Source organism: Canis aureus, chromosome 32, assembly GCF_053574225.1.
Source record: "Canis aureus isolate CA01 chromosome 32, VMU_Caureus_v.1.0, whole genome shotgun sequence".
Taxonomy (NCBI): domain Eukaryota; kingdom Metazoa; phylum Chordata; class Mammalia; order Carnivora; family Canidae; genus Canis; species Canis aureus.
The window spans coordinates 21,325,827-21,342,007 of record NC_135642.1 but is presented as its reverse complement, the minus strand read 5'-3'; the positions used below and the strand labels follow the sequence as shown (position 1 = coordinate 21,342,007).

The 16,181-nt window shown below is 40.7% G+C and overlaps 1 protein-coding gene across 3 annotated transcripts in view; it reads left to right on the top strand.

The window, feature by feature from the left end:
• The first annotated feature begins 3,111 nt into the window (after nt 1-3,111).
• Nucleotides 3,112-16,181, top strand: part of TRPM7 (transient receptor potential cation channel subfamily M member 7) — a 114,409-nt gene continuing 101,339 nt past the window's right edge. For all 3 annotated transcript variants that reach the window (XM_077881073.1, XM_077881072.1, XM_077881074.1), the window contains exon 1: nt 3,112-3,245. In XM_077881073.1, coding sequence (XP_077737199.1) covers nt 3,243-3,245 — 3 coding nt within the window. In that variant the 5' untranslated portion in view covers nt 3,112-3,242. The remainder of the gene's footprint in view (nt 3,246-16,181) is intronic.

Sequence of the window (16,181 nt, the reverse complement as noted above, 5' to 3'; positions counted from 1 at the left end):
ATGATTCCATTTATGTAACAATTGTGCATAACATAATTAGGAGGCTAGGTTACAGACTGCTAGGTGTCAGAGGTTAGGTAGTGGGATGGGAGGGGTGTGGCTATAAAGGGGCAACAAGAGAGATCTCATGGTAATAGTACAGTTAAGTATCTTGTTTGGGTGGTTACTCCAGGCTACAGATGTGACAAAATTGTAAAGAGCTACACACAAACATATACACAAATGAGTGCATATATAACCAGTGAAATCTAAGTAAACTCTGGATTATGCCAATATCAATTTATTGGTTTTGATATTGTGCTGTGGTTATATGATATGTTGGGGGGAGGGAAGAGGAAGATATATTGGAGAAGTGAATTTGTACTTCTTAGTGTATTTCTTTGCAATCTCATACAATTCTACAATTATTTTAAAGGAAAAAATTCTAAATATACAAAGAAAAAATCTGAGTTCTTACAGTACCATGCTTTTTCATTTTTTTAAAGTCATATGTAACACTTCACTTAGTGCTTTAAATAGAGTGTAGTAGTAAATATTTGTTGAATTATAGCAAATAATCGGGCAAAGATAGGGAGGAGAATGAGTATGTGGTCCAGTAAGAGTGGGAAAGAGATGTCATTGACCAAAATGGAAACAGAGCCCCTATGGGAAAGAAGTGAGACAGAGAGAGCATTTAATGAACATTTTCTGAAACACTGGATTTGTCCATCTTGTTCATCACTAAACATTAAAGAGGGTTGTTCTTGACATAGTCTTGGGAATTCAGTATTTTTTTTTTTAAAGATTTTATTTATTTATTCATGATAGTCACACAGAGAGAGACAGAGAGGCAGAGACACAGGCAGAGGGAGAAACAGGCTCCATGCACCGGGAGCCCGACATGGGATTCGATCCCGGGTCTCCAGGATCGCGCCCTGGGCCAAAAGCAGGCGACAAACCGCTGCGCCACCCAGGGATCCCCCTTTTTTTTTTAAATGAATAAAGTCATCCCCCAGAATTGATTGCTCACTAAAAGTCAGCATGTGTGAACCCCAGGGCTTCTGAAAACCTGCAAATTAAGGAATTATTTTCATTAGTTCAATTAAAGAATAATTATATTCTTTCTCACAGAGAGTGAGATTGAGCCCAGTGTTGGGCTGGTGGTGGAGCCTGCTTAAGATTCTCTTCCTCTGCCCCTCCCCCCCTTCCTGCTCTTCCTCTATCACATAAATCTTTAAAAATAAATAAATAAATGAAACGCACCAAGTTAGTAAGAGTTCTGGAGATAAGTGCCATGGAGCTATTCTATTACTTTTCTACATCCAAGCAACAGCTTTGGGTACAAAAAAGGCCAGAGTCACAAGGACCGAGGAAAACAAAGTATTCTTATCTCATTGTATTTTGATTTACCCGTTTGTCTCCACCTTCTAGATTATAAACTCCCTTAGGGCAAGAAGTGTGTAGGCCCAGCTGAGATCTAGAAAATAACTATTTATTGAATGCATGCATAAATTAGCCAAAATCCCTGCCCCAAGGTGCTGATAATCTAGTAAGAAAGGTGTGACACATATAATAAAACATTTTTTTAACCTTGGTCCTGCTGGACCTGTCAGATGGGGAAGGAATACACAATACTTGAAGACTGTTGTTCATAAGCATGGCCAAAGCTTATGAGGTAAGTTTTCTTGGAGAGAAGATCCTACTTCCAAGAACTGTGGGTCATAACGTTTAAGCTATAGTTTATGCTGAGTGAAAGAAGCCAGACCGAAAAAAAAAGTACATATTGTATGATTCCATTATATAAAACCCTGAAATATGCAAACTGGTCTATAGTGACAGAAAGCAGATTAGTGATTGCTAAGGGATGGGAATGGGGAGGAAAAGGAGGAAGGGATTACAAAGGGAGGGAAGAAACCTGTGGGGTGAACATGTTTACTGTCTTGATCATCATTTCATGAGTTTATCTACATGTATCAACACATGTCAGATTGTACATTTAAATATATGCAGATTATGCACATCAATTATTCCTCAATAAAGTTTTTTTTTAAAGATCTTATTTATTGATTGATGAGAAACAGAGAGGCATAGGCAGAGGGAGAAGCAGGCTCCCTGCTGCAGAAGCAGCCCCGCGTGGGACTCAATCTCGGGACCCAGGGATCACGACCTGAGCCAAAGGCAGATGCTCCACCACTGAGCCACCCAGGTGTCCCATACAGTTATTTTTTAAAAAAGAGGTGCGATGGAGTCCCGCAATAGGGGATCGGAGGGACAAACTTTTTCCTTGGGAGCAGAAAGGTCATATGTGAAAAATAAGTTAGCAAACTATCGCTAAGACTCAAACCTGGGCTTAGCAAAGGAAAAAGAAAAGGCAGAGAGGCGTATAGTAGACCCGGGAACAACGGGCAGCGTTTGGGGAGGTGGGTGGCTGCGCGCTGTCGGTGGGGGACGTCGCTGGGGGGAAAGGATGGAGCCCAAGAGGTCAATCTGGGAAGAGTTCGTTCTGCCCAGAGTCTCAGGGAAGAACGTGACTTGGGGTGAGAAGATGATGTGGCGTTTTGGACGCGGAGACCAAGACCTGTCTCTAAGGCACAGACAAGGGGCGGGGAAAGGGCGCAGGAGAGCGTGGGCAGAGGCCGGTGGGGCCAGCGCGGCGGGAGGCCAGGCCAGCTAGCGGAGCCGAGCCCACGCCGCCGCCCCAGGCCGGAGCCCGGCGGCCCGGAACCTTCCCCCTCCACCGCTGCTCCCTCGAGTTCCATTCCGGGAGCGGAGACGCGCGTCCGGGCGAGTCCCGCCCAGGTATCCGACGGAGAGCCCCGCAGGGGAACCCGGCGCTGGTGGGTGGTGCGCGGTGGGCGGTGGGCGGTGGGCGGGGGCGCCTCGCCCGGCGCGTGCGCGCGCGGCGCGCGGGGAGGCGGCCTGGGAGGGCGGGAGCGCGCGCCCTTCACGTGACCCAGCCCGCGGGCGGCGACGCACACGACGCGCCCCTCACGTGGTCTGTCTCCAGCCCCGTCGCCGGCGGAGGCGGGCGCGGGCGCGTCCCTGTGGCCAGTCACCCGGAGGAGTTGGTCGCACAATTATGAAAGACTCAGCTTCTGCTGCTAGCGCCGGAGCTGAGTTAGTTCTGAGAAGGTTTCCCTGGGCTGTCCTCGTCCGGCGGCCTCTGCTGCCGCCTCCGGAGACGCTTCCCGATAGATGGCTACAGGCCGCGGAGGAGGAGGAGGTGGAGTTGCTGCCCTTCCGGAGTCCGCCCCGTGAGGAGAATGGTACTGGACTCACGCAGGCCCCGGCGGGGGAATGGCCCTGGGGCTTGCGGGCGGCGACGGGGGAGGGCCTGCCCGGCCACGGTGCGTCCGGAGCCGTGCTTCCCGGGGCGACGGAGCCCCGAACTGCCTTGAGGCTTCCGGACTCGTCCCGGCGGGACGGGAGTGCAGGAGGCTCGGGGGTGAGGGGCAGGAAGCAGGTAGCAAGTCCGGCGCGACCGCTCGCCTCGGGAATCCCCGCAGCTGAGACCTGGCTCCGGCGAGGGCCCCTCGAGGCGGCCGGGGCGCGAGCCGCGAGTACCTGCGGGAGCCGAGCGGCCGCAGCGCGCCCGCCGCAGCGCTCAGCCTCCAAGCGCCGCATCTCCCGGGAGCGCGTTCTTCCTGGCGCCAGTTGCTGGCAGATAAGGGAGCCAAAGGCTCTGCTCAAGTTCTGCTTGGAAAGGGAAGGAGGGCTGGGAGGGAACAAAAAAGGGATAGAGGACACGGGTTTGGAGCTGTGCCTTGTTTGCTGCGCAGTGGGTACTCCACAGGTACGTTTTCCTTTTGGGACCAACAGACGAGGGATTTGACGATACTGACGGTCGGTCTGGTTTCCACTCCTCTTTAGCAAGGATTAAGGACCTTTATTGGGGCGTTGCTGTAGGTACCCAGGCGATGTGCGTCTGGATTTATGTCCAGCTGCCTCGTCCGTGGCCTTAGAGAAGGAGGGTCGGGTCGGTCGTGGTTTAAACCCACGATGCGGAGTGGCGAGAGGGATTCGGTGCATTGCAGCTTTTAATGGAACTTTCTGTTGTTGTCAAGGCCGGGAATCACATTGGAAGATTTCTTACAAAGAAAGCAACTTAGATCGGGGACTTGAGCGGGGAGTGTTTTTCTGGTATCTGAACCTGATAGGTTTCGTGCAAACATCTCTCCCTCTGCTGGAGTCTGGCAGGTTTACTTTTTTATCCAGAAGTTAATTCAAGTGCCACACAAAAGTGAAACCACGAATGTAGTTATACTTTGAATAAATAGCGCACCTTACACTACTTGCCACCTTCTATAGCAATGTAAACTCAATAAAAGCATCATTTAATTTTTTTCCTTGATTTTAAGGAAGGCTTACCGACACCAGATTTTTAAATTTATTACTTAAATGGGTTTTAAGAGAATCTGTTTTGGGGGGGAAAAGTTGAATCACAGTGTCTTTTTAGTGGAAAAAGGAAACCATTAATACTGACTCTTCAGTGATGTGTCTAGGGCTTTTCAGCATTTCAGCATTATAACATAGCATTTCAGCATTTTGAAAAACATTTTTAGACACCTAGAAAATGGAAATCAAGGTGATTCATCATCTTCAAGCCAGACAACTTTGTTTCTAATGACTTTCTAGTAAAAGTCTATAATTTCTTAGTCTTACTTCAGGTGCTCTTCTTAAATCCAGCCTCTTGATGTTTTGCTGCCTACATGCTTTGAAACCCAACCTTCAAAAATTAAGATATGGTATGAGTTTCTCCTGTTTCTGCTGTCTTTTCATTCATGTCCAGTTTTTTTAATAGCAGATATTCCCCCCCAATATATTTGTGTACATAAATTGTGCACTATCTGTGGAACACAGTATGAACTCAGTGTTGGTTATACATGCTAACAATCCTGTTGATTCTACAGGGAGAAAATCTCACTCTAAATTATAGGTCAACTCTGTGACCTAAAAGTTCATCAAAACATGTATCTACACTGTATAATTCTTACTGTAAACTTATTTAAAGTGTTTGCTTCTTGAGGGGCACCCGGGTGGCTCAGTTGGTTGAGCGTCTGACTCTTGATTTTGGCTCAAAGACCTGGGTTCAAGCCCTGTGTGGGGCTCCCCACTCAGGGGAGAGTCCGCTTGTCTCCCTCTCTCTGTCCATCCCCAGCTCACACACACTCTCTTTCAAATAAATCCATAAATCTTAAAAAAAAAAATTGCTTCTGGTAATCAGGTTTTTCTTTGACACTAAAAGAATGCCCACAAAATTTGAAGCTTCAATTAGTCAACCAACCAACCAAAACAAAGCAAAACAAAACAAACCACACCAAAAGCACAAGTTTAAAAACTGGAGTGCAATCAAATTTTGTACAGAACTGTCTACCATGGCTATAGAAATATTTGTTTTACTCATTTGGTATCGCTTATTTAATGTTTAACATATTCTAAGCACTGTGATAGGCATTGGAGTGACAATGTGTAGAAAGTGTTTTCCACTTTCAAACAGCTTACATAGATCTAGTTGTCAGTGGAAGATGCATACATCATAAAACAAATATTAAGTGTCTCTTCTATTGCAGACACTGGTACTTAGTAGTTTTGAAAGGCAGTAAAGGCAAGATAGGCAAATGCCAGAAGGATACTGTGATACTATTGCATAGATTACTTTGAAAATATGGAATAATCAGAGTAAAGAAAGTCTGGGTGGGTTTGCACAAAAGCTGATTGTAGAGGTGAGTCTTACAGTGTCATTAGGATTTGGAATTAATCTGGAAATAGAAGGGACATTGAATTGGTTTTAGTCCAAGGGAACTTGAGCTTTAGAAAAGAAGAACATCCTTAGTTTATTCTGGGAACTACTGTACAAGTACTTTATGTAGTTGGGAACGAGTAGAGTATGGGATGATATGGGATACTGGTGGGAGTATTTCAGAGACAGATAAGAACAAGATGATTTCTCTTTCTTCCTTCCTTCCTTCCCTTCCTTCCCTTCCTCTTTCTTTCTTTCTTTCTTTCTTTCTTTCTTTCTTTCTTTCTTTCTTTCTTTCTTTCTTTCTTTCTTTCTCTTTCTTCTTCCTCCTTTCCTTTTTCCTTTTTCCTTTTTCCTTTTTCCCCTTTCCTTTCCTTTCCTTTCCTTTCCTTTCCTTTCCTTTCCTTTCCTTTCCTTTCCTTTCCTTTCCTTCTTTCAAGATTTATTGGAGAGAGAGTGTGTGCGCATGCGTGAGGGGAGGGCCGAGGATGGAGAGGGAGAGAATCTCAAACTCCCCTGCTGATTGCAGAGCCTGATGCAGGGCTCTATCTAACAACCCCAAGATCATGTCCTGATCTGAAACCAAGAGTTGGACCCTCAGCCAATTGAGCCACCCAGGCGTTCCAAGGATTATATGTTCTGAGGGCAATGTATGTCATGCAAAGAAGTTTAGATTTCGTACGGAAGATGTTAGGAATCTACTTTAAAAAGCATTATGGAGGGTAAATGGTGTGTGTTTAAATTGAAAAGAGAGACCCATAAGGAGGAGGCTACAGCAAGACTCTGACCAAATATCAAGGGTGTGAAACAAAGTAGTAGAAGGAACAGATTGAGATGTTTAGGAGTTAAAATATTATTCAGGAAAAAAAAAAAAAAAAAAAAAGAATATTATTCAGACCTTGGTTACTTTTGTGGAGTAAAGTGTGTGTGTGTTGGCAAATGTCAGTTATAAGAACTAGACATAAAAACATGTTATAACTGAAGTCATTAAAATATGCAAATGTAATTCTTAAAAGGCAATACTTAAAATGCACATTTTGGGTTTTGATTTTTAAATGAAGGGCTGTTCAAGTGCAAGCAGTTGCAAAAGTTTGAGAGTTCCACCAATCAGATATTTTTGGCCTTGTGCTCTGATATTCTCTCTCTTTAACATTCTAATATGGGAGATTTCACACATACAGAAATATAATAGAAGAATGAATCATGATACATCCATGACCACTTTGACACTTTGAAATGTGTATTTTGTGTCTTCTGTTATTCCTCCCATTACTCCTCAGATGGAAAACTTAAAAGCAAATCTCAGATATATTTCATTTATAAATACTTCATTGCATATATCTCCAAAAAGACAAGGATTCTTAACACATCTACATTGCTACTAGCACACCTGAAAAATTAGTAATTTTAAATATTATTAAATATTCAGCATATTTTCCTGATTGTTTTATATTTTTCTTCAGTTGGTTTATTTAAATCAGGATTCAAAGAATTCCATACAGTATCTGCTAAGTCTTTCAGTCTCTAGTAACCCCTCTTTTTTTGTCTTGTCATTTACTATTTATTTAATGAGAAAAATCAAGATCATTTGCTCTATAGAATTAGCCACAGTTTGGATTTTGTTGGATGCATCCATATAGCATGATGTAACTTGTTTCTCCTCTATTTCCTGTGGTTAATCTAAAGACTTGATCAGATTGTAGTATGATATTTTGGCAAGAGTACTTCACAGGTCGTGGTATGTATCTTGTATTGCATCACATTAAGAAGCACATGCTTTCTGGTTGTTTTTCTTTTTTCTTTTTTCTTTTCTTTCTTTCCTTTTTTTTTTTTTTTTTTTTTTTATGTTGAGATTGACCAGCGGTGGTGTTAGCTGCCTGATGTTTTAGTTGTGAAGTTCTTGGTCAGATATTTACATAATAGTTTTAGTAGTAGCCACTGATTATTGTCATTGATCTATTACTTCATTCTAGGTTTCTCTTTCCCCTTATTTTTTGTTTTTGTTTTGTGTTTTGTTTAGAGAGCATGAGTGGGGGAGAGGGAAAAGGAGAGTCAAACAGACTCCATGTCCAGTGTAGAACCTATGTGGGCTTTGATCATGACCTGAGCGGAAATGAAGAGTTGGACATTAAGTGAGCCACTCAGGCTCCCCTCCTCTTATTTGAGGAACTTTTCAGCATATGATTAAATTTTACAGTTTTTTTTTTTTTTTTAAGTGACTGCTCCTTAAGTGCGTGCTTTTCTTCTTCTTTTTTTTTTTTTTTAAAGATTTATTTATCTAAGAGACAGTGTGCAGGAGTTGGGTGCAGGAGCAGAGGGAGAGGGAAAGGGAGAGAGGTCCAAACAGGGACCCCTGCTGAGTGTAGAGCTGATGTGGGGCTGGATCCCATGACCCCTGAGTTCATGACCGGAGCTGAAATCAAGAGTCAGATGCTTAAATGATTGAGCCACCAGGGCCATTAAGTGCCTGTTTAAAGTTTGAGTAACTAGAGGTACCCAAATTCAGAATAGTTGAGATTAGTTTAGAATGAGCAATATTTGATTATATGTGGGGATTTGAATTGAATTACTTATGTGAGTTGATATAAAAGTACTTAGGTATATGTCATGTTTAGAAGGAGCTTTGCAACTATTAGATTAGTTTGAATATGGATGAAATATTTGACTTAGAAAATTGGACCTCTTCTGGTTTATCTTTAAAAATGATTGTTTCTGGGGATCCCTGGGTGGAGCAGCGGTTTGGCCCCTGCTTTTGGCCCAGGGCGCGGTCCTGGAGACCCGGGATCGAGTCCCACGTCGGGCTCCCGGTACATGGAGCCTGCTTCTCCCTCTGCCTGTGTCTCTGCCTCTCTCTCTCTCTATCATAAATAAATAAAAAAAATAAAAAAAAAATGATTGTTTCAAATTTGAGTTAAGCTAATACTTTGTTATTTTGTTGATCCTTTGGTCCAGTTCAACTTGGATTTGGAAAATTACTCTGGATCTTTTGGGGGAATCTGTGTTTAGTTTCTTGACTAAAGATTTTAGAACCTTGTTGAAGAAATTTTGGTGTATGGAGGTAAGCAGTTGTTTTGAAGTTGGTAGACCTGGCTCTTCACGTAAGCATCTTTGCCAAATCATACTCTTTGACGAGCACTACTGTTAACGTTCCCTGTAAAAAGCAGATGGTAATCTTTCTTCTACTTGATCTTGGGAGCAATACTAGGACTGAAGTTTGTAAAACACTATTTTTCTCTCCTTGCATCATGAAAACATGTTGATAATTTAACATCTCAACTGTTTAGCTACCAGACTGCTGGAAACCACAACTTGTGGGGAGATCCAGCTCCTCATGGAAAGAAAAAAACTTGAGTTACGCCATTATTGGGAATATAGCAACCTTGAGCCCAGAGTTCACGGATTGAAAATATGTACAAAGTGAAATTTAATAGGTTTAGTTACTGTTTTCCTCTGACAGTTCAGTAGGACATTGAGAATGAACAGAAGGAAAGTTACCTGAGAAGCAGACTATTATTATAAGACTCAAGAAACATTAACCAGACTGGAAAGATAGGGCTATAATTCACCCTTTAGTATGCGAACCATTGGTCTTCCTTGTCTTAGAGAATATAGTATATAATACTAATACCCAGAAGGTACTCTTGATTAATAAGAAAAGTTTGTAATAGGCTTTAGAGAGATTTTTCAAAATATTAGCCAACATGTATTAATATTTAGCTGTGGTCATTGTTTTAAATGCTTCACATATATCATTGCATATTAATACTCTCAAGAAAATTCTGTGAAGTAGATTGTTTTTTCCTCCATTTGTAAGGAACAGAAGCAAAAATCGTTCACCAAAGGTCCTAAAGCCACTAGGTGGATAGAGTAGGTATTAACTCACCAAATTAGGCACTTGGAGAAGGACCTTGATATTGAGAGGCATATATATTTGTGAGATCTAAGATGGCCAGTGTTATGTTAAGTCATTAAAAAAAAGTATTACCCTAAAAAAATTTATATACCATGTTTTCAAATGCTATAAAACTTAGAATTTCCTTTATTACCAAATTTCTATGTAATAATCTTATGATTATTCATAGTTCAGTTATATACGTTGTATTTTGACAAAGTACAGAGACTTACTAGTCAGAGGGGATCCTTAGTAGTTGGAAAAGTCATTTATTAAACTAAGATTTCTGTGATGTGTAGAACTCTTGAATAAAAACTATAGAAACCTAACATGAATGTATCAATAAAGTGTCACATTACTCAGGTTAGAGAATAGGTTGATATGGTTTATTCACAGAATGGAGTCTGCAGTTTTATAATAGAGAATGTCCTAATATTTTCTTTAGATTTCTCTTTTTCAGATTAGCTTCTGTGGCATCATCTGAAAACATACCAGTCATTGAGTTAGATTAATGTAATGGATTCGTTTAATTCAGTGGATTCTGTTGCTTTGGAAAAAAAATACTTTATTGGGTAATAAGGAGCCAGGAAGAAGAGTGAAGAATTTAAATTGTATTATTTGACTGCAGGGATATAACATTTTAAAATAAATGTATAGGGCAGCCAGGGTGGCTCAGCGATTTAGCGCCGCCTTCGGCCCAGGGTGTGATCCTACAGACCCAGGGTTCCAGTCCGTCGGGCTCCCTTCATGGAGCCTGCTTCTCCCCCTGCCTGTGTGTCTGCCTCTGTCTCTGTCTCTCTCTCTCTCTCTCTGTCTATCATGAATAAATAAATAAAATCTTTAAAAAATAAAAATAAAATAAATGTATATAATTTGAATTATTTGGTAATTTTTGTTATAGAATTCAGATAGATGAAAGTGTGATGATAATATAATAGGCATCCATGTTCCTGCCACGTGGCTTTAGAAATAAAATATTACAGATAAAATTGAAACCTCACATGTACTCCATCAAAATCCCATTCCACTTTCTACTTCTGCAGACATAACTATTATCCTGTTGTTCCTTTGCATGCTTTTGTAGTGTTCTAAATATATATATATATACACACACATGTCTATATAAAGAGAACATATATAATACATAGTGGTTTTGGGTATTTATGTTTTATATATATATGGACTTTTTATGGACTTTGTTGGTTTCACAGAGAGAAGCAGGCTCCATGTAAGGATCCTGATGTAGGACTTGATCCCGGAACTCCAGGATCATGCCCTGAGCCAAAGGCAGATGCTCAACCACTGAGCCACCCTGGTGTCCCCTTTGTTTTTTTTTAACCAACATTAAGTTTTGGATATTTATTCATCTTAATAATACATGTAAGGTCTAGCTCATGCCTTTGATTTATTTTTCTTTATCTTTATTTCCATTGAAAATTAACATTTCTTCTACTTCTCTATAAGACAGCCTCATTGGGTTTGCTTAGAGTAGCTTTTTAGCTCACCCTTTTTTTACTGCTGTATATTATTCCATTATATGAATATTATTGTCCATTTTACTGTTATTGGGTATTTTGATTATTTTCAGTTTTTTACAAATAATGGTGCAGCATTCTTGTATGTATCATCTTATGTACAAGTGCGAGAATTTTTCTAGGATGCATATATCTGGAAGTAGAACTGCTAAATCATAGGATATGTGCATCCATCTTCAACTTTATAGACATTGTCAAAGTGTTTGTATGGTGTATATTCCCTATAAAGTATATGAGAATCCTCAGTTATTTCAACGTCTTTGCCATACTTCATCGATTGAGTTGTTTTATTTTGCCAGACTCATGAATGTGAAATAGTTTCTCGTTGTTTTAATTTGCCTGTCACTGACTACTAATACTGAATATTTCGGCCTATGGGTTTTGGCTGTGGTTCCCTCCTTTCTGGTGAATTGCCTGTTTATAACCTTTGCTCAGTTTTCTGTTGGATTATCTTCTTATTTATTTACTTGTAGTTCTTTATCCTGAATACTATTCTTGGGGGGGTGGGGTAGTTTATGAGCTGCAAATATTTTCTCCAGCATATAGGTTTTTTTTTTTTAATATTTTATTTATTTATTCATGAGAGACACAGAGAGAGGCAGAGATATAGGCAGAGGGAGAAGCAGGCTCCTTGCAGGGAGCCCCACGCGGGACTTGATCCCAGACCTCGGGATCACACCCTGAGGCGAAGGCTGACGCTCAACTGCAGAGCCACCCAGGCGTCCTTCCAGTGTATAGCTTTTTGATTTTTCACTTGATTAATGGTACGTGATTTACTTATTTTTAGATTGTTGATGTACATTGGTTTTTAATTTAGTATAATTTATCAGTATTTTCTTGTTTTTTTTCTTTTAAGTTTTATTTATTTAGTAATTTCCATACCGTGGGGCTTGAACTCACAGCCCCAAGGTCAAGATTCTCACATTCTTGCCTGAGTCAGCAGGCATCCCATCATTGTTTTCTTTCTTTTCTTTTCTTTTTTCTTTTCTTTTCTTTTCTTTTTTTCCTTTCTTTTCTTTTCTTTTTTTCTTTTCTAAGATTTTATTTATTTATTCATGAGACGCACAGAGAGAGAGGCAGAGACATAGGCAGAGGGAGAAGCAGGCTCCATGCAGGGAGCCCGACAACGTGGGACTCAATCCCCGGTCTCCAGGATCACGCCCTGGGCTACTGGGGCTGCCCCCATCATTGTTTTCTTTATAGCACATGTCTTTTCTTTTCCTGAGGTCATAAAGTTATTCTAATTTTTTTTTTTTGGTAGAAGTTCTTTTAAAAATTTTTTTTAAAGATTTTATTTATTTATTTGAGAGAGAGCAAGACAGCATGAGCAGGGGAGAGGGAGAAGGAGAAACAACAGACTCCCTACTGAGCAGAGAGCCCAACACCAGGCTCAATTCCAGGACAATGAGATCATGACATGAGCCAAAGGCAGATGCTTAACCTGCTGAGCCACCCAGGCACCCCATTTTTTGTAGAAATTTTAAAGTTTGGCTTTATACATTTCAACTTTAATCCATCTAGTATTCATTTTTGGATGTAGTGTAATAGTTCATATACAAAGAGTAAATAAATAATTCATATTTTCTCCTGATTTGTATTGCTTTCTCCATCACACACCAAGTGTCCTTAAAGGCAAGTTTCTGTTTCCAAGTGAATTATGCCATTGTTCTGTTTGTTAGTTCAGTTACTTAGTATCTTAGGGTCCTAGGTATGGCATAATGCAACTGCACACACTTTTCTTCCCCTCCACCCCGTTTTTTTAAGATTTTATTTATTCATGAGAGGCACAGAGAGAGAGGCAGAGACATAGGCAGAGGGAGAAGCAGGCTCCATGCAGGGAGCCCGATGTGGGACAAAATCCTGGGACTCCAAGATCACGCCCTGGGCTGAAGGCAGACACTTAACCGCTAAGCCACCCACACATCTCCACACACTTTTCTTTATCAAATTATTTTCTATCCCACAAATCAAGGGCAATATTGGGGTGTTACACAACCAAGGTAGCAATATCCATGAGGTCACCAGGAAAGCAAAACAGAAAATAAGGTTGGATGTAGTTGGACTCTCTTTACAAACATAGTTATGGTATGAATTTGATTCAGTTTAATTTTTTAAAACATAAAATTTGACTTATTTCACAGAGGCTTTTCTTTTTTTTTGGGGGGGGGTCGTTTATTTATTCATTCATGAGAGAGAGAGAGAGAGAGGCAGAGACATAGGCAGAGGGAGAAGCAGGCTCCACACAGGGAGTCTGGTGCTTGACTTGATCCTGGTACTCTGGGATCATACCCTGAGGCGAAGGCAGATGCCCAATTGCTGAGCCACCCAGGCATCCCTCCACAGAGGCTTTTCAATAGTGTCTTTAAGACCCTCTCAGAGGGTTCACATCTGAATTATCAACAGTTCCTAATTACTAGTTAAATAGTTGGCAGCTAATTAAGAGAAAGAACAAAACTCTAAAGTAAGGGCCTGTAAGAGTGCCAGAAGGTCAAATGAGTTGGTCTGTGCCAGAGGAAGTCAGAGTGCCAGTCTGTTTCAGCATTTTGCTTTGGGCTAGTCTTAATTTTTGTCACTGTCTGTGCCACTGTTGGCAGGTGTATTGACCTATGTACAAATTTTTCACATAAGTCAAAATATCTATGTTTGTAATTTCATTTAATTTTTTAAAATATTTTATTTATTTGAGGGGAGGGCAGAAGGAAAGGGCAAGAGTCTCAAGCTGGCTCCATGGTAAGCATGGATCCTAGTGTGGGCTGCTTCTCATAATCCTGTGATCACAGTCTGAGCCAAAACCAAGAGTTAGACACAACTGACTATGTCACCCAGATGCCTTTGTCAATTTTTTAAGTATATACATTTTATTAATATACAGACTCCTTTTTGATTTTTCTTTTCCTTTTGAGTATGTGTCACATTTTCCTGTTTTTTAAGTCTAGTAGTTTTGAATTGTATTATAGACACTGAATATCATATATATATATATGGATATCTTATAAACTCTGCATTCTGTTATAGTTCTCTGAAGACTTGATTCTTCTTAACGGAGTTGTTAGGAACTCAGTGTTTATGTTGCCCCCGATTTATTTATTTTTTTTTTTTTTTAAAGATTTTAACTATTTATTTGACAGAGAGTGAATGAGCACAAATGGGAAGTGGCAGGCAGAGAGTGAGGAAGACACGGGCTCTCAACTGAGCAGAAAGCCCGACATGGGGCTCCATCCCAGGACTCTGGGATCGCAACTCTAGCCGAAGGGAGACACTCAACTGACTAGCCACCCAGGTGCCCCAATGCCCCCGAATTCTTTGTTGAAGCCCTAACCTCCAGTGTGATGGCACTTGGAGTTGGGGGTCTTTGGGAGGTAATTAGGTTAGATGGTCATGGGGGTAGGGCCCTTATAAAAAGAAACAACAGAGAGCTTGTTCTCTCTACTGTGTGAATACGGTAAGACAGCTATCTGCAACCCAAGGAGAGAGCTTTTACCAGACGCTGACTCTTGGCACATTCATCTTGGATTATAGTTTCTGTAACTAAAAAAAGTAAATGTTGGTTGTTTAAGCCACCTAGCTTATGGTATATGTTATGGCAGTCAGAGCAGACTAGGATAGTAGTTGATTCACTTGACTATAATAAAATTCCATACTCTTGTCTCTTGTGGGTAGCAAAAGTGTCTGTTCAGTTATTTTATTCTTAATTGGACTGCCATATGTACATACTTTATGGGTCTGCTAGAGATTTGAGCAGAGTTAATATGCAGTATTTAGGATACCCTTTATGTGACTTTCTCCTTTAAAGAAAGGCCTTTTCCCATCCCTTTATAGCTGCTTTGTCACCTTGGACTTTGTATTTTGGTTTTTTAAGCCAGTAAGACTGGGATTTCTGTTGAAGTTTTTAGTTGTTCAGTAGTGTGGAGCAGTATTGTTATCAGGCAAAAAGCCTTAAAAAATGAGAAACTCATCTAGTTCTGTTCTTTAATTAAAAGTATAGACGCCAGTCAATTTCTGCCTGCTTTTTGTCTTTAGTATGGTTAATTAGTTTTTTGTTATTTTATTTTATTTTATTTATTTTATTTTTTAAGATTTTATTTGTTTATTCATGAGAGAGAGAGAGGCAGAGACACAGGCAGAGGGAGAAGTAGGCTCCATGTAGGGAGCCCAACGCGGGACCTGATCCCGGGTCTCCAGGTTCATGCCCTGGGCCAAAGGTGACACCAAACTGCTGAGCCACCCAGGCTTCCCTTTGTTTTTATTTTGTCCGGAGTTTATGGTGGGTTATCTGTGGGAGGGTTAGTCTAGTAGAACCAACATAGCTGGCAGCTCCTTTCTAATTCTAATATGTAGACTCTTAGTATTCAGTTGTAAAAGTAGACTGATTTTCACATTACCTTGAAATAGAATTTTTAAAGCAATTTTTAATTCCCCCCCCCCTAATTTTTTGTCATTAGCATCTAGGCAGGAAGGATATGCTGGTACTGACTTATGGAAAGAATAAAGTATGTTAGAAAGTTTATTTATAATATATGTGCACCTTATTGCTGAAAGACAGAATATGGAATTTTGAAGCATTATTGAGATTTGACAATGTCTCAGGCATTATGCTGAAGCACCTTCCATGGATCATTTCGTTTTATCTTTAGAGCAACATTGTAAGGTAAGTATTATTATTAGTTCAAAAGGTCAGAAACTTGCTTAAGATTGCATGAATAGCACGAAGCTATAGTTCTAACAGGTTACTCTGACTCCAGAATTTCACTGGAGACCACAGAGGGATCTTCAAGTTTCAATTTCACTGAAGACCACAGAGGGATCTTTAAGTTTCTTTCTAGGACTGGGGTGTCTGTGTGGCTCACTCAGTTAAGCATTGGACTCATGATTTCAATTCAGGCCATGATTTCAAGGTTGTGAGATTTGTCCTGCATGGGCTGAGGCCTGCTTAAGATTCTCTATCCCTCTCCCTCTGCCCTGCCCACTCACTTGCTCTTTCTATCGCCTCCTCTCTCCAAATAAATAAATAAAGCCTTTTTAAAAAAGTTTCTTT